At 41.9% G+C, this 17804-nt stretch overlaps 1 protein-coding gene across 1 annotated transcript in view; it reads left to right on the top strand.

Moving 5' to 3' along the window:
- COL7A1 (collagen type VII alpha 1 chain) overlaps positions 1-17804 on the top strand; it is a 131959-nt gene that overhangs the window by 67107 nt on the left and 47048 nt on the right. The window contains exons 34-58 of the mRNA XM_069967921.1: positions 3789-3857; positions 6344-6457; positions 6632-6658; positions 7248-7301; positions 7389-7460; positions 7649-7708; positions 7832-7867; positions 9590-9634; positions 11336-11371; positions 11529-11573; positions 12092-12127; positions 12515-12550; positions 12635-12667; positions 12993-13064; positions 13149-13208; positions 13328-13363; positions 15232-15348; positions 15430-15474; positions 15601-15672; positions 16135-16179; positions 16292-16327; positions 16406-16447; positions 17262-17342; positions 17470-17505; positions 17604-17639. Of these exons, the coding sequence (XP_069824022.1) occupies positions 3789-3857; positions 6344-6457; positions 6632-6658; positions 7248-7301; positions 7389-7460; positions 7649-7708; positions 7832-7867; positions 9590-9634; positions 11336-11371; positions 11529-11573; positions 12092-12127; positions 12515-12550; positions 12635-12667; positions 12993-13064; positions 13149-13208; positions 13328-13363; positions 15232-15348; positions 15430-15474; positions 15601-15672; positions 16135-16179; positions 16292-16327; positions 16406-16447; positions 17262-17342; positions 17470-17505; positions 17604-17639 (1341 nt within the window). The remainder of the gene's footprint in view (positions 1-3788; positions 3858-6343; positions 6458-6631; positions 6659-7247; positions 7302-7388; positions 7461-7648; positions 7709-7831; positions 7868-9589; positions 9635-11335; positions 11372-11528; positions 11574-12091; positions 12128-12514; positions 12551-12634; positions 12668-12992; positions 13065-13148; positions 13209-13327; positions 13364-15231; positions 15349-15429; positions 15475-15600; positions 15673-16134; positions 16180-16291; positions 16328-16405; positions 16448-17261; positions 17343-17469; positions 17506-17603; positions 17640-17804) is intronic.

Raw genomic sequence — 17804 nt, 5'->3', positions numbered from 1 at the left:
TATGCCGATGCCGATGTCTCTCATGTTTAATATATTGAATTAATAAAACACATTTTCGTTGTAATAAAGTTCCTTTCATTGTTCAATAATTAAATTTAAACGATTCCATCATTTTGCAATTAAATATACTGTTAAAATAAATATATATATATAAATAAATGTATATTTATATATACATTTATTTTTTGACAGTATATTTAATTGCACAATGATGGATTTGTTTAAATTAAATTATTGAACAACGAAACTGATTTTATTTCAACAAAAATGTGTTTTATTAATTAAATATTAATTAGTACAGGAAGCTCCAGTAAGCCGTTAATTCATATTGCCGGCAATAGAGCTTTCTGTACTAATCATCACTTTAATTAAAACATCAAATGTTTCTTCTAATTATGTTATCACAATAGCATTATTAGAAGAAACATTTAGAATTATATGTGCGCTCAGCTGATTGGCTGATCGGCTCAGTGCACATATAATTAGCGGGTCCGCAGCACAGTGACTTCATTGTGCTGCGGACCAGCGAAGAGGACACATCGGGGTGAGTATAGAGCTCTCCCCACCCCCTCCCCAGCACTGCACCCCTCCCAGCAAGGAAGGGGGGTCACTTAACCCCTTCCTTGCGGCGATGGGTGCAGTCTGACATAAGTCTGGCCCCCAAGGGGTTAAGGGGGATACAATACATCCTCCCTTAACCCCTTGGGGCCAGACTGTAAGCAGCGATCTGTAAAGATGCTGCATACTGTAAGGAGCACAACACCGCTCACAATGATGGGTGTTGTGCTCCTGTTTGTGTGTTTTTTGTGTGTTTCTCCCTTTTTGTTTTTCAGATATCGATATCCTGGGGATTACGTTGGATTCCGTGGACTACGTCGATGACCAGCGGTTGTTTGTTGTTGTTTTTTTAATAAAATGGTCAATGAGGGGTGTGAGGGTGTTTTTATTTGAATAAAAAATTTTTTTAACTTGTGTCTTGTCTTTATTTCTTTACTTTATAGACTTAGTAGTGGAAGCCGTCTAATAGACGGAATCCATTACTAAGTTGGGGCCTAGTGTTAGCCGGTATAAAATGGCTAACACTAACCCCCTATTATTACCCCAGTACCCAATGCCACCAGGGGTACTGGGAAGAGCCGGGTGCCAGTGGTCCCGGAGCATCAAAATTGGCGCTCCTGGACCGGGCTGCAGCAGGCTGGTAAGATTTAGGCTGGGGAGGGCCTAAACCAATGGCTCTTCCCACCCTGGTGTTACCAGGCTGCTGTCGTTTGGTTTTTAACCCGGCTGGTTATAAAAATAGGGGGGACCCTATGCGTTTTTTTTTTAAATAAATAAATAATTTAAAAAAAACGCATAGGGTCCCCCCTATTTTTATAACCAGCCGGGTTAAAAACCAAACGACAGCAGCCTGGTAACACCAGGGTGGGAAGAGCCATTGGTTTAGGCCCTCCCCAGCCTAAATCTTACCAGCCTGCTGCCGCCCGGTCCAGGAGCGCCAATTTTGATGCTCCGGGACCACTGGCACCCGGCTCTTCCCAGTACCCCTGGTGGCATTGGGTACTGGGGTAATAATGGGGGGTTAGTGTTAGCCATTTTATACCGGCTAACACTAGGCCCCAACTTAGTAATGGATTCCGTCTATTAGACGGCTTCCACTACTAAGTCTATAAAGTAAAGAAATAAAGACAAGACAAGACAAAAAATTTTTTATTCAAATAAAAACACCCCCACACCCCTCATTGACCATTTTATTAAAAAAAAACAACAAATGTCATCGACGTAGTCCACGGAATCCGACGTAATCCCCAGGATACCGATATCTGAAAAACAAAAAGGGAGAAACACACAAAAAACACACAAACAGGAGCACAACACCCATCATTGTGAGCGGTGTTGTGCTCCTTACAGTATGCAGCATCTTTACAGATCGCTGCTTACAGTCTGGCCCCCAAGGGGTTAAGGGAGGATGTATTGTATCCCCCTTAACCCCTTGGGGGCCAGACTTATGTCAGACTGCACCCATCCCAGCAAGGAAGGGGTTAATTGACCCCCCTTCCTTGCTGGGAGGGGTGCAGTGCTGGGGAGGGGGTGGGGAGAGCTCTATACTCACCCCGATGTGTCCTCTTCGCTGGTCCGCAGCACAATGAAGTCACTGTGCTGCGGACTGGCGCTTTATATGTGCGCTCGGCCGATCAGCCAATCAGCTGAGCGCACATATAATTCTAAATGTTTCTTCTAATAATGCTATTGTGATAACATAATTAGAAGAAACATTTGATGTTTTCATTAAAGTAAAGTGATGATTAGTACAGAAAGCTCTATTGCCGGCAATATGAATTAACGGCTTACTGGAGCTTCCTGTACTAATTAATATTTAATTAATAAAACACATTTTCGTTGAAATAAAATTAGTTTCGTTGTTTAATAATTTAATTCTAACGAATCCATTATTGTGCAATTAAATATACTGTCAAAAAATAAATATATATATATAATTTATTTATATATATATTTATTTTAACAGTATATTTAATTGCACAATGATGGATTCATTAGAATTAAATTATTGAACAATGAAAGGGACTTTATTACAAAGAAAATGTGTTTTATTAATTTAATATATTAACTATTAGAGGCATCGGCATTCGGCATCATTGCCGGCTATTTTTGAAGTACTCCGTACGGACCGCCTGTCAATCCACGGCCGCATTTCCAGCTGTAAACAATGGTCTTGTTCATTTTTTACGGGTCCGTTTACGATAGGGCCGTAGATTTATACATAGTGTGCACTGTGCAGCCGTATATCGTATACTTTCCAGCGTACGCATGAACCACCAAAAATACCGCAGCACAATTACAGCCGCAAATACAGCCGCACAGTTACATAGTGTGAACCTAGCCTTAAAGTCACTCTCTGTCTGTACCCGACATCTGTCTCCACTGAAATGAATGAAAACCTCCAGAGATGGAGTTTTTATTGTGATAAAAACTGTATCATGTGATGTGACCATGCATGATACAGGGAAGCATCATACACAGAACTGAAAGATATGGAGAGAGGGGGAGCTTAGTAGGAAGACAGATGAGAACTATTTTCAATCTTCAGTCACTGAATAGAAAAAGACATGTCTCCAATAAAGTCAATGATAAGTTATCCAGAATGCTTAGAACAGCCCTCTTGTCTGTTGTCGGCTTCCTAACCACAAGCTACAAGCAGACCAGAGGGGGCCAGGGGTCCCTCAGTCTGTGGACAGGTATAGGTCCTGGGGGGGGGACCTGAATCTATCAGACATTTATGGCATATCATTTGACTATGCCATAAATGCTGAGATGGGAATAACGAGGTATTCTTATCTCCGCTTGCTATCCCCTATGCATAGAATAGGGAGTAACAAGCCAATTGCTGGTGGTCTCGTCACACCCTGACTGATCCTGAGAACAGCAAAGTAATTCTCTGCAAAATGAATGGCGGTGCTTGCATAGTCTCCACAGCTTGCACTCTATTCATGATCTATCAGTGCCCTGAATGTTTCCAGGTTCAGTGCTCACAAATGTTCACAGCTCCATAGAGAATGAATAAAGTGCAGGCTGTGGTGGCTGCCCAGGCGTTGCAGGGACTATGGATAGGGGATAACAGTCTCAGGTGGAAATACCCCTAAAGTAGGTAAACCAGCAGATCCATTACACATATGGCTGCTTTACCAAATGACAATATATAACATAATACATTGCATAACATTACATTATTGTTTTACTAATTGTTCTTTTACATTATCATCTTTGCATAGGGTGACCCCGGGGAGGTGATAAACGGCGGAGGAGGGATACCAGGTCGAAGAGGTGAACCAGGAACTCCTGTAAGTACAATAAATACAAAAAATGTTACTGTATGTGCGGTAACCCAAGCCAGTTGTTGTTAGCAAGGGAAGGTGTTGCGGTACTGGTGCAGCACTCGTTACAAGACCTGAGTGGTATATGCCCTCCCCAGATCCCAAACACTCGCCCATTAAAAGGTTATAGGTGTTGTCCCTGGTGTTCCCAGTGGTGTATAGGTTCACTTGAGTAATCACAGAGTCCAGGAGAACTCAACCACTTGAATACTTTACTTGAAACTCTTTTAAAACAACAATACAGTTCGAGGCTGGGTTCACACTACGTATATTTCAGTCAGTATTGTGGTCCTCATATTGCAACCAAAACCAGGAGTGGATTAAAAACACAGAAAGGATCTGTTCACACGATGTTGAAATTGAGTGGATGGCCGCCATTTAATGGCAAATATTTGCTGTAATTTTAAAACAACGGCTGTTATATTGAAATAATGGCAGTTATTTACTGTTATATGGCGGCCTTCCACTCAATTTCAACATTGTGTGAACAGATCCTTTCTGTGTTTTTAATCCACTCCTGGTTTTGGTTGCAATATGAGGACCACAATACTGACTGAAATATACGTAGTATGAACCCAGCCTTATACTTTGGTACAAGTTCAGATAAAGCGGTTTGCACTTGAGTATGATTCCTGCTGACAGGAACTTGCAAACAACTTGTAGCATCCACTCCTCACTACTACAGCTACTAAGCTACACCTACTCCAGGAACTAGCAGGGGGTATTATAAGAGAGACTGGGCCCCTTCTCTCATTGGTGGGGGATAGGTGAAGCAACTAGACGTCACATTGGTGGGAATGTTCTAGAATAAGCCTTTAATAGGCTAGGAGTATGGGATGTGTCTGGTAATCATACTCTTCACATACAAAACATCACATATACAATAAATTAACCTCCATTGCCTTCAATATGGAAATAATATTGGAAATACTCAGTGGCGTCATCTTGTGGCCAGTCTTGAAAATACAATAAAGGAGAGCATGGGTAACCCATAAAAAATACCTTCAGTGCCAACAGGACTAAGCAAGGAACCTATTAGTGACCCAGGGGTTGTGACACAATTTGTCCAAAAACCGAATGAACACATGATTTTTGTCTAAAAACCTGCCAAGTGGGCGTGTCGTGGGTGTGTGATGGGTTTGTCCTTTAAAACCCACCATAACTAACAGATTTACCGAGCAAACAGTCGTTTGATGGGTTTTGTATTCTAAAAACCAGCCACTTCTAGTGTGGCAGGTGGCAGGTTTTAGTTTTGTCCTGTGAAAAACTTTCCAAATTTACGCATGAAAAAAACTAACTAACTAAATGAGGCCCAGTGGGCATACATGTCCATTTACTTGAATACTGCAATACCAGAAAGAGTCTGTGGTCCAGGGGCAGTCTATGGCTATGTTCACACAACGTCAAAAATATTGAAAAGGCGGTCGATTTTCATATTTAAAAAAACGTCCATTTTTGCAGCGATTTAACAGACTGCAATGGCAATGCATTGAAGTCAATGGGAAGACGGACGTCCAGTGCACACAATGCATTGAATAACAGACGTTTTACGGCGTTGTTAACACACAGTTTTTCTTTTTTCACTGTTCTTTCTCCGTTTGTACTGTTAAATTCAATGGACTTTTCAATTAAGCCAACCTAAAGTCCAGTTAGTAACCCCAAACTAGAATAATGTACAAACACCAGTCATTGCACTAAGGGGAGGCAAGGCTGCTAAATGACGTCCGTTATTTTAGACTCAAAATAAAAGACGTAATTTTAAACAGAGCTGAAAAAACATTGTGTGAACGTAGCCTATGTCTTCAAAACTGGCAGGCCTGTTTTCTATTCCTAAAAATCCTCATTTAACATACTTTACAGCCGCTACATGGTACATAAGAAATTGAGATGTTCTTAGGGAGAGTGTTCTAGGCATGTATATGATGTGTGCAGGCATCACTGTGCAAGGAATGGAAAGATGGAAGCTGTGACAATCGGCTAATGTGAATAGTATGATCCTGTCTTATCTATATACTGGTGTCACCTTCTTACACTGCAAGCTCACACAGAAAATTGCAGATACTGTAAAAGCAAAAGTAAGTAAAATGTTTACTAAAGACCATAGGTAAAAAGCAAAAATGAAAAAAATATATTTTCAAAAAGTGTTCAAAACCAATTTTTATGTGCTTTTAAGATAGATTCTTTTTTATTGCACTTATTATATTAAATGTCTGAATATTTTATTATTACCTTCAAAAACTAATTTTGAAGGAAAGCTCTGCACTTGCCTCCAGAAAAACAACCTGTAGCTACAGTGTCTGAGAAGACTGCTATTTGCTTATACCACTCTGTGTATGACGTATAAGACCTAATAATAATGCAATTTTATATTTAATTATATATTGGGGGCAGTATAGCTAGTAAATAGAATAGTGCACTGATCTTTTATGAGGTTTTACTTTTTTTTTTACTAGGGTGTTCCTGGTCAACCTGGAACCCCTGGGCAGAGAGGATTACCAGGAGCCCCAGGACAACCTGGGCCAGAAGGACCGAGTGGACCTCCAGGCGTTTCAGGACAGTCAGTAAAGGTAATTTTCTCTCTCTTTCTCTCTCACTGTCCTCTATGTATATACAAGAGGAATAATGTGAGAATTTTAATTTCAGGCTGAAATTGTTCTTAAAGGGACAGTCATATATATTTAAAATAATTTTTACTGGACTATACTGAACCATGTGATCGGTTTTTGACTTTTTTGTTTTAGGGAGAAAAAGGAGAACGAGGTGAGAGAGTAAGTGCACTTCCTATCTTAACTATGCGAGAATAAGTCTAGCAGAATATGAAATTGTCCTAGATTGCAATTCTACAACCTGACCACTAGAGGTCACAGACTGATCAGTATAGTAAGGGATTCTAGTTCTATAGAAACATAAAAGAGAATTGTCTCCTTAGTAATAGAGACGACTGTAGTAAATGAATCCTGCACATGACTACATAATAAAATTATTATGATAAAGTTATTTTATGAGAACGATGATTGGAAGGAGGGTGATGGCACTTGCACCAAGCATTATGGCAGAGGATGGCACTTTTCCTGCCTCCAAAGTAACTGATAACTAAGTGATAATGCTAACTAGTTCATAACACCATTATTTTATTACATTCAACCCTGCCGGAAGATGATGGATGAAGGTAATGATATCTGTTAATGAACTTTGCATTAATAAGTATACATTCATGGTGGGTGCCCACGCTAAACAATAGAACATACTTAAAATATTCTCCAGTATGCGGTACATATCATAATAATATCACACATCATGATAATACCAGGACATTGTCCAAACAATCATATCACAAGTCACTTCTCTCTTCTCCAGGGTTCTCCAGGATTAGTCAATGGTGTGGCCAGTAAGGGAGAGCCGGGAAGTCCAGTAAGTGGGGCACTTATATGAGAAGATTCATATTTTGCCTATCATGTGATAAATAATTTAGGCATAATACCCAATCTTACTCTCTAGGGTCCACCTGGTCAAAACGGATCACCTGGTCTTCGAGGACTACTAGGACCACAAGGCCCAAAAGGTGATAAGGTGAGTGAGGAGACAATTAGTCCTACCTATTAAACCTAATCTAGGGTCACCTATAATATACCACCAATGTATCAAATACGTTATATCTTATAAGGGTCTGGATACCACTGCCACCTTTGCACCCTTCTCTGAAAATTGGCCAATATCATTCCTTATATGTATCCTGATTGTGAACCATTGTGTTACAGGGAGAAACAGGTGAAGGTTTCCCAGGTGCAGCAGGAAGGACAGGAGATCCAGGTGATCGAGTGAGTTCCAATATTTATTTTGAAATGAAAATTCTTTATAGAATGACAGCAGTAGCAATGTAGAGATTGTAGAGGTTATGATATCATGTTACTGATGTATTGCTATTTATATTTTTTCTGTAGGGACCTAGAGGACCTCCAGGAGAGCAAGGAATAAAAGTAAGTGCTAAGGCCCCCTTCACACGTCCGGAAAAACCATCCGGATTTCCTATCAGGAAATCCGGACGGATTTCCGGACCCATAGACTTTAATTGGTCACGGACACCCTTCCGGATTTTTCCGGAAGGGTGTCCATTCCGGAAAATATATCCGGAAAAAATAGGACATGTCCTATTTTTGTCCGGAATTCCGTCCCGGACGCCCCCATAGAAGGCTATGGGGGCGCCGGAATCACGGGCACTTTCCTGATGTACATCAGGAAAGTGCCCGTGATTCCGGATGATTGACAGCCCGCCGGCACCCCCGCTGCCCGAACGCCGCGCCGCCACCACCCAAGGGATCCCTGCACCCGGACATCAGCTGCCGCCGCCCGGTAGCGCCGCATCGCTTCACCCCGCCGCCGCCGCCCGATGACCCCGCCGCCGCATCGCATCACCCCACCGATGACCCCGCCGCGCCGCATCGCATCACCCCGCCGCATTGCATCATCCCGCCGCCGCCGCCCGATGACCGCGCCGCATCGCATCACCCCGCCGCCACCCCGACCCTGAGCCATGACCACCCAAAAAGACTTATACTTTCAGTGGTGTACTGTCTCCTGGCTACACTTCCGCCATGATTTGCAAAAAATCACAGTTTTTTTATGGCAATTTTGCACAAATCAGGACATCATGACATCATCTGTCCTGTACTATGAACGCCAGGCTAGTGCTGCCATAGTTACTGTGGGGTGGGGGGGGGCCCAGGCTTGGTGAACAGCCCGGGGCCTATGTTAAAGTTAAGCAACATACTGTCTTTAGGCACCCTCCCTAGGGTGCCAGGTACCTTCCAAGAACACTGTCACCTGCTCCTGCCATCTGGCACTTGGTGGATGAGCTGAAACCCGATTTCTACTTAAGGCCCTATTCCGATTATCATTCATTACCTCGCTTCAACGATTGATCGTTAACAACATTAAACGATTTTTTTTAGCGAACGATAACACACGTGGGAATGTGAACGATATATGTAGTGTAACGATTATTTTGCGGTCGTTACATGGTCGTTTAAAACGTTCGCAGGGGTGATCATGACCATAACGACACACCTATTTTTTTTAACCTTTTTACGAACAAATGAAAGATTTTTAATTTTACGAAACAATTTTTTTTCGACATGTGGAAAAACTATTTTGAACAACAATATAACGATTTTGCCTTTGTCATTCGCTCGTTTACACCTCTTCCACAAAGCGATTATTGTTAACGAGCGGTCATTGGAGCGAGTTTATGAACGATAATCGTTCCGTGGAATAGGGCCTTTAGGCCAACAGGAAATTCATTTAGCATCTCATGCAGATTAACTAACCCAATGCGACAACAACATAATAGTATGAATATTTTTCCAGGGAGTGAATATATCCAGGATATGACAAACATCATCACTTTATTCCAGTGTGTAGGTTGTGACTGGTATTGCAGCTCAGCTCTATTCCTATAAAACCTGTAAACAGAAAAAAACTGCCATTTTTTTAATCCTTCAGCTTCGCTTGTAATATCACTTTCTCCTTCTCCTCTTCCACTTTCTTCTACTATTTTTGTGATTTAAAGATCTGCTACATAACCACAACCTGTGGAAAGGGGGTAATTTGCTGAAATGGGAATATCCCTTTAAGTCTTTTAATTTATCGCTAAATTCCAGACATTATTACTGTAATAACTATATCCCTTGCTTTGATAACAGGGTGACCGTGGCCAACCAGGTCTGGATGGGGAACCTGGAGTAAAGGTGACAAATTGCCAAATCTACCTTTTGCCTCCTTTGAAACAATGTTGAATATAAAAAATTAAGAACAAATTAAGGAAGCAGACTGACAATAGTCAATAGTAGGTTATGTTAGTTCATCAAAGTGAAAAGGCTTACAGCAGGAATGCCATGGTATATATCAGCATATTTTTTGTTAGTATCCTCATGTATACTAGGGATGTACTGCCAAAACAGGATGTCAGTCCAGCCTTAGATGTCCATACGAGAAGCTGAGTCTGACATTCATTTAAGGAGGGATATAAATGGGACATTCATATGGATGTTCTAGCAGCACAGACAGTTTTATGAAAGGTAACTTGTGTCTCCTTGACCTAACAGCTATCTAACAGTATGAACAGTTTGGAACCTAACAAATTCACCTTATACCGTAAATACTATAATGCTACCCTCTATGTACAAGAATATAACTACTATAATACTGCCCTCCATGTACAAGAATATAACTGCTATAATACTGCCCCTTGTTTACAAGAATATAACTACTATAATACTGACCCTACGTACAAGATCATAACTACTATAATACTGCCCTCTATGTACAAGACTAATACTACTATAATACAATGCTCTATGTACAAGAATATAACTGCTATAATACTGACCCTTGTGTACAAGAATATCACTACTATAATACTGCCCCCTATGTACAAGAATATACCTACTATAATACTGCCCTATATGTACAAGAATATAACTGCTATAATACTGACCCTTGTGTACAAGAATATCACTACTATAATACTGCCCCCTATATACAGGAATAAAACTACTATAATACTGCTCCTATATACAGAAATATAACTACTATAAAACTGCCTCCTATGTACAAGAGTATAACTACTATAATGAAGCCCCCTATGTACGGACATTGTTTTAAAATAATGGCTGTTATTTACCATTAAATGGCGGCCATCCACTCAATTTCAACAGTGTGTGAACAGAGCCTTTCTGTGTTTTCAATCCACTCCTGGCTATGGTTGCAAAATACTGACCAAAGTACTGAGCAAATATACTGTGTGGGAACATACCCAAATATTGCGTCTTATGTACAAAAATAAAACTTCTATAATACTGCATTTACTGTATGCACAAGAACATAACTATTATAATGTTCAGGAATAGAAACACATAGTAGCACTCACCCGTACTTCAGCTTAGCGACTTTATTGCATCCACAAGTTGCGGGGAGGGGAAGGGTTCAGGTGTGTTCGCGTCCTGGGACGGCCGTTTCGGGGATACGCCCCCTTTGTCACCTGGTCGACAAAGGGGGCGTATCCCCGAAACGGCCGTCCCAGGACGCGAACACACCTGAACCCTTCCCCTCCCCGCAACTTGTGGATGCAATAAAGTCGCTAAGCTGAAGTACGGGTGAGTGCTACTACGTGTTTCTATTCCTGAACTTTGTTATACCTTGCCTCTGTAGTTTGCACCCCCACCCAGCAGCCGTATCCACATTTATTGTCTGGCTCAAGACCGTTCCACAGACCCATTCCACACAGTGTATATCTGGAGCGGTGCAGGTCTCTACATCTCACCACCCACATAACTATTATAATACTGCCCCTATATATAAGGTAGAATTATAGGTCGGAACATTTTAATATAGTATTAAGACTGAAAGGTTCTGCATATATAGTTTTTTTGTTTGTTTTTTTTCTACAGGGAGATCGTGGTCCTCAAGGATTTCAAGGGCCTAAGGTCAGTAAAAGATCTTTTACTAGTTTATCATACAGCGCACTTACTAAGTTATCATATAGGCCACTCTAAGCCTCAGCTCAGAAATTTGCCAATATATATTTACTTCATCATCTCATATATCATATAAAGGGAGTTTCATCGTGTTCTAACATTGCAGGGAAATCCAGGACAAAATGGTCAGACAGGTCCAGCAGGACTCACGGTAAGTCTCCAGATTTTTGGAAAATCTTTTAAATATCATATTATTGCTCCACTCTTCATTCTACCTATTATGTGACCACACTCTGTTTGGGAAATCCTGCCTCACAGTAGATATCTCGGGGGACATGAATAAATTAGGCCCCGCTCCCAATTACCCAGTTGGATTCACTATGAAGCACACGCCACTTAGTGAAATCGGGCTGACCTGCGATTGCTGTACGGCGGGGGTAAATCATGGGGTAAATCATGGTAAATCTGGCGCAGGAGGAGGCCATGCCTCATCCCCGCTTTCCCGTGCCCCCTGACGGTCCATCAGGTAAGCAGGGGACACGGCTGGTGTACGCTAGGGAGAAGGGGTGAATCTGCGCCTTCTTCCTGGCGTACACCAGGGGCGCAGCGTTCGTGAATCTCCCTCCTCATGTACAAACCATGTGAAGAAATTCCAGCATGTATCCCCATTTAATAGCCGCTTATAGCATTGTAATCACATAGAGATTAATTGTAACCTATTCCTAACAGGGGCCACAGGGACCACAAGGAACACAAGGAGAAAAGGTTGGTGGAGAAACCTATTTTCTGTTGAATTATAGTTGAGAAATCAATAAATACTCGGATTCTGTAAGATTGCAATTTAATATGTTATATTTGTTAAACTCCTTTAAAGCGCTTTACTCATATACTGATGATTTTGCTTCGAATCCACCGTGGCGATGTACAGAGGCCAAATCCTAGGTCACTGTACAAATACTATTGAACCTAACTGTATGTACTATATATGGGGTCCTCATATGGAAAACAATGATCCTTTGGCCAAGGTACAACAGCAACTTCATACCCTGTAGAGCTACACCTATATGCGCCACCAGCATTACAGCAATCTAGCATTGGTGCGCTCTGGTACTTCATAATGATTATAATAGGAAACTTTTTAATCAATTTCAGGGTAACCAAGGACCTCCAGGCCCGCCTGGCACATCTGTAAGTGAATTACCTACTTACCATATAGCTGTAGCAAACATCAGATCCATGTAATGATGTAGATTACGTATGCTTGTGTTCCAGGTCTCCACTGCAGCTGGGATGAAAGGAGATAAGGTGAGGGGATACAGAATATGTTACTGTATGTAGTATTTCGAGGACTTGGGATGAAGGTGTTACAGAAGAGTTAGGATTGGTTACACATGACATTTTCACTGCTTATTAATATCTGCATTTTATGAAGAGGTATAAGATGGCTTTGGTTTTGTAAAGTGCCCTGGTCTAATAAAGGCCAATAAAGTGGATAACTTTGTAGCAGAACAACTTTGACGGAACCACTGAAGTAGCTTGTTACAACATCCTGCTTGCAATGAACATTTTCTTGCAATTACAACAATCACTTCCAATGATAACATTTATTATTTTCCTGTCCTTCCCACAGGGTGATCGTGGTGCACAGGGGCCAGAAGGTCCGAAAGGTGCGAAAGGTGAAGCAGGAGAGAAAGGCGACAGAGTGAGTGCCTAGTACACTACTGATTCATCAGAATAATGGTCCCAGATCAAGACTGTGAAACAATTTTGCTTTTTGTATGATCAGGGTCCTGAAGGATTTGGCTCTCCCGGGCAGCCAGGAGCCAAAGGAGAACCAGGGGATAGGGTAAGTGTGACAAAATTTAAGGACATGGAACTTTTAGATATACTGTAGGAAGAAGACAAATGAGTAAGGATATAGTTATGAGGCTACTAACTTCAATATCTTGCTTTATATTTGATTAGGGACCCATTGGTCTTGCTGGAAAATCTGGTGCAAAGGTATGATAATCCTTACATATATTTTATTGTATTAAAAACAAATCAGAATGTCAGTTAATGCTGTCCATAGACCAGACCACAGAAGTCAATTAACTAGTCAAAACTAGTGACAGGGAAGCTGAACAGAATAATGTATCGCTTACATTGTTCTGTGCAGCTGATCCAGAGATATCCCCCTGAATAACATGCAGTCCGGCTCTAGTTTTTTGCCGGCCCTCAAGCGAAATAGCCTCAACGCGGCCCTCATTCACCCACTATGCACCCATCATCCACACGCTATGCACAATCACTTGAGCCACCACTAACATACACAAACATACATTATTAACACTAACTGACACAGACACTGACTGACTGACACTGACTGGCAGACATTGACTGACACACACTGACTGACTAACACTGACAGACTGACACTGACTTACACACACTGACAGACTGACACAGACACTGACTGACACTCACACACTCAAACACTAACACACAGCACTTAGAGCTCAGTCTTTTCCCTCTTCCTCTTTGTCGAGCTGCTCTCCAGACTGTGAGGTTGAGGACCATCAGGTGTCTTCTGATGTTCAGCCCACTCACCCTGCACTACAGTGAGCAGGCTGAACATTAAAACACCGGGCCCCTCTCCCTCTCTGCGCCCCTAGAGGCGCTGTGGGCCCTGGCACCTGCCCAGGTAAGCCCTCTGCTGACGCCCCGATAACATGGACAATATGTAGTTCTCTCCATTATGTGCTTGAGCCCAGTAGTCCTGGAAATTTATGAGCAGAAAACTCTGCCCACCAGCTGCTGATTGGTAGTTATCTATCCATGCTGTGTATAGGCGGTCAACTGTCAATCAGCAGCTGGAGGGTGGGGGGAGGGGTGTGGCAAGAATCCTATTCTCCTGCATTTTGGGGAATGGCTAGTTTATGCTGCTTTCATTAAGGTGCAAAACAAGAGTCCGTGGAGCCTCGGCTGCGAGTCTCAAAACACGGGATAGCCAGATATCTCTAGCCTGTTGCCACAGGGTGCCTCCATGATGGGGAGAGCACCACACCACCCTGAGAGGTAGCCCCTTAAGTCCCACTCGGTTGCGAGTGTTGGAACATAAATAGGAAAACAACAGGGTGGCTCCTTTTCTACCAATGTCTAACTCAAGGTGCAAGTATTACGATCATGACAAGGGCTTACCAAGGCAGGCATTCATCCACAGACAGCCGTTTCGGGGTATTTGCCCCTCATCAGTGTGGAGCAGGAATCAACCAACAAAACACAGTAATCACTGAACTCAAGAAGATCAGTGAAAAAATTCCAATAAAGTACTCAATCAAGAGTCTCCACTGATTCCGCCAAATTTAAATATGCAAAACAGGAGTCCATGGAGCCTCGATTGCGAGTCTCAAAACACGAGATAGCCAGATATCTCTAGCCTGTTGCCACATGGTTCTTCCATGATGGGGAGAGCACCCCACCACCCTGATAATTTTTTCACTGATCTCCTTGAGTTCAGTGATTACTGTGTTTTGTTGCCTCATTTAAGGTGGAATAAACCTAGTGACAGATTCCCTTTAATTATCACTGTTTTGTCTGTAAAATTAAATAGTGCCATCCTTATCCATAGGCTACATCTGGTATCACAGCTTAGGCCCTTTACCTCGAAGGGAAGCTCTTTAGGACATATGCCTATTCATCTTTGTTGCCTTCACTATACACAAAGGCCATGCCACCAATAAGGACTAGGAAATGGCAAGCTAGCCCAACTTTTACAAGGCCTTATGAACTAAATTGAGGCTGGCCCACCAAATGATCCTTTGGTTCTCCGATAGGCCAGTCCACATGTATTGAAAGCACAATAAGGGACAACTTTTTTTTTCCCTCAGGGAGAATCTGGTGATCCAGGACAGAATGGAGAACCTGGAAAAGCAGGTCCACCAGGACAAATCGGGCTTCGAGGCAAAGAAGGAGAAAAAGGAGAGAAAGGAGATGAAGGGACACCGGTAAGGCTGTTGACATGCATCCAACCATGGGGTCCTAATGGTGAAAACATTAGATAAAGATATATTTCTCTTGTCTTGCAGGGAGAATCAGGTATTCCAGGAAAAAATGGGGAAAGAGGTCCAAGGGTAAGTGAGACTTTTGCTAGTTCTGATGTACTATTGATGACATTTTAACTCATATGAATCAACATTTCATTTTCTTGTTCAGATTAATATTTGGTTTTATATGACTTTTGCAATTGTAATTACCAGGGTCTGGCAGGGGCACGGGGCAACCCAGGAGAAAAGGGAGATCCAGGAGAACCAGGGGAAGCAGGAAGAAATGTAAGTAATGGAATCCACATAGATTTCGTGCTAAGTTGTTCCCGCTCATATGCAGCAAATAGACATCTTCAAAATAGTGGGGGACTGAAACCTCTTATTAAAAATTATTAAAAGTGCTTTCAATCTTAGAAGTGTACACCATATCCAGGTAGTGATTGGATGAAGAGATGGCGGCAATTGTGCTCAGATGTCTCCATTGAAGCCTGTGCTCTTTCCCTTATGCCCTAGCTGCCTTACGTCTTTCTCTTTATTTCTACTTTAATTAAGAGATCTTTGTCAACTCTGCAAGGCATAGGAGCTAGGTGCAGCGGTACCACCATAAAAATTATAATTCCTTAAAATGTAGCACCAACTTAATGCTATGTCCTGTGCATAAATATATTTTCTGTGTGCATTATTTCAATACTATATAAAGTATAGCCTCTATAGCAAAAATGTATATAACCTTGCTATTTTTTTTAGGGAAGCCCTGGTCCTGCTGGAAGTAAAGGCGAACAAGGTGACCAAGTAAGTAGGATGCTTAATGCCGGTCCCTTCACAGTGTGACTAAAGGCAGAAGAGCAAATGCATTACGTATCATACAATTTTCTAACTTAATCAATTCTTCTTATTATTATAGGGTCCCCAAGGACCACAAGGACCCCCTGGAAAACCAGTAAGATTTTTTTTCTTAACTTTTTCCCTAACCAAACACTCGAAGAATTGAGATTTGATTATAATGTTTTGCTTATAGGGTTCAGTTGAGTCTGTGGTTCCCGGAGTTAAAGGTGACAAGGTGAGAATAAATGCTTTGTGATTCACATGGTGCCAGTATAATCAGCTTGTTTAGCCATTTCTTAGTCTCCCCTTACTTTTTTTTTTTTTTATAAATTTTTTATAAGCTTATTCAATAAGAAAAGACCCACACATTGGCATAGCTGTATATGATGTTAGGTCACTTAAAATATCTTATGATAAAATTGTAATAGAGGATGCAACCAGGGATGGTCCGAACCTGGTTCGGACGGGGTTCGTACGAACCCGAACCATCCGCAATTATTACCGCTGTCTGCCCGCTCCGTGCAGCGGGGGGATCCAGCGGGAGGAACGCCTGGAAAACTGGGATACAGCCATAGCCGTAGGCTGTATCCCAGTTTTCCAGGCGTTCCTCCCGCTCTATCCGCCCACTGCACGGAGCGGGCAGACAGCGGGAATCCGATGCGGATGGTTCGGGTTCGTACGAACCCCGTCCGAACCAGGTTCGGACCATCCCTAGTTGCAACCACTAAATATTTTAGAAGAACAGACACAAACAGACACAAACAACAGTCAGCCCGACTTCTTGCTGACTAGCAATATGACTGCAGGATCGGGTCACAAAAGATTTGTTTGTAGCTTGTTATCACGGAGGCACATAGGTTTGTATAGGAACTGTATACACAAAACGAGCAGTGTTTCAATCAAAACAATAAGCAAAATTTTTCATTTTTTTTATTATATTTTCAGCTGAGAAATACATTGCACCAAGGACTTTGGTGCAATGATTTTGATGGTTGGATCCATTTGCCAAATCTGTCAGGGTATGAAAGTAATTTATTGCGTTCATTTAGGGTGATGCGGGTGATCCTGGAGAACATGGAATGAAAGGGCAGAAGGGGGAAGCTGGTATAAATGGTGTTCCTGGAGAGAGGGTGAGTATGTTTGGGATCCAATGCTCTACTGTATCATTATATTTTATAGGATGTGTTCCATACTCTTGATGTGAAACTATCTTGCACACTTATAATCAGAATTACAACAGTATTTCCATTTATACAGGGTTTGGAAGGACCCAGAGGGCCACCAGGAAATCGAGTGAGTGCTTGTATATGTTTATTGCAGTTCTTATAAAACATATCCCTTTTTTTCTGGGTATTTCACATAATTTCACTTTTTTTTTTGCTATTTTGCAGGGTGAACCTGGAGATCGTGGCGCTCCAGGTGACAAGGTATACATGTGCCTGTACCAGTAAAAATTATGGATTGTATAACATACACTTGTTTTCCCTCCCAGATCCAAGAGCAGAATCGGGTACTGGAAGACCTTAGTGGATCCTGTTTATCAGGGCTCATACTCATGTCCTTCATTCCACCGGATCCTGTGCTAATAACAT

The sequence above is a fragment of the Dendropsophus ebraccatus genome, chromosome 4 (genome assembly GCF_027789765.1).
Source record: "Dendropsophus ebraccatus isolate aDenEbr1 chromosome 4, aDenEbr1.pat, whole genome shotgun sequence".
Taxonomy (NCBI): Eukaryota; Metazoa; Chordata; class Amphibia; order Anura; family Hylidae; genus Dendropsophus; species Dendropsophus ebraccatus.
Note: the sequence above shows the minus strand (reverse complement) of the source record. Positions and strands in the feature narration are given on the sequence as shown.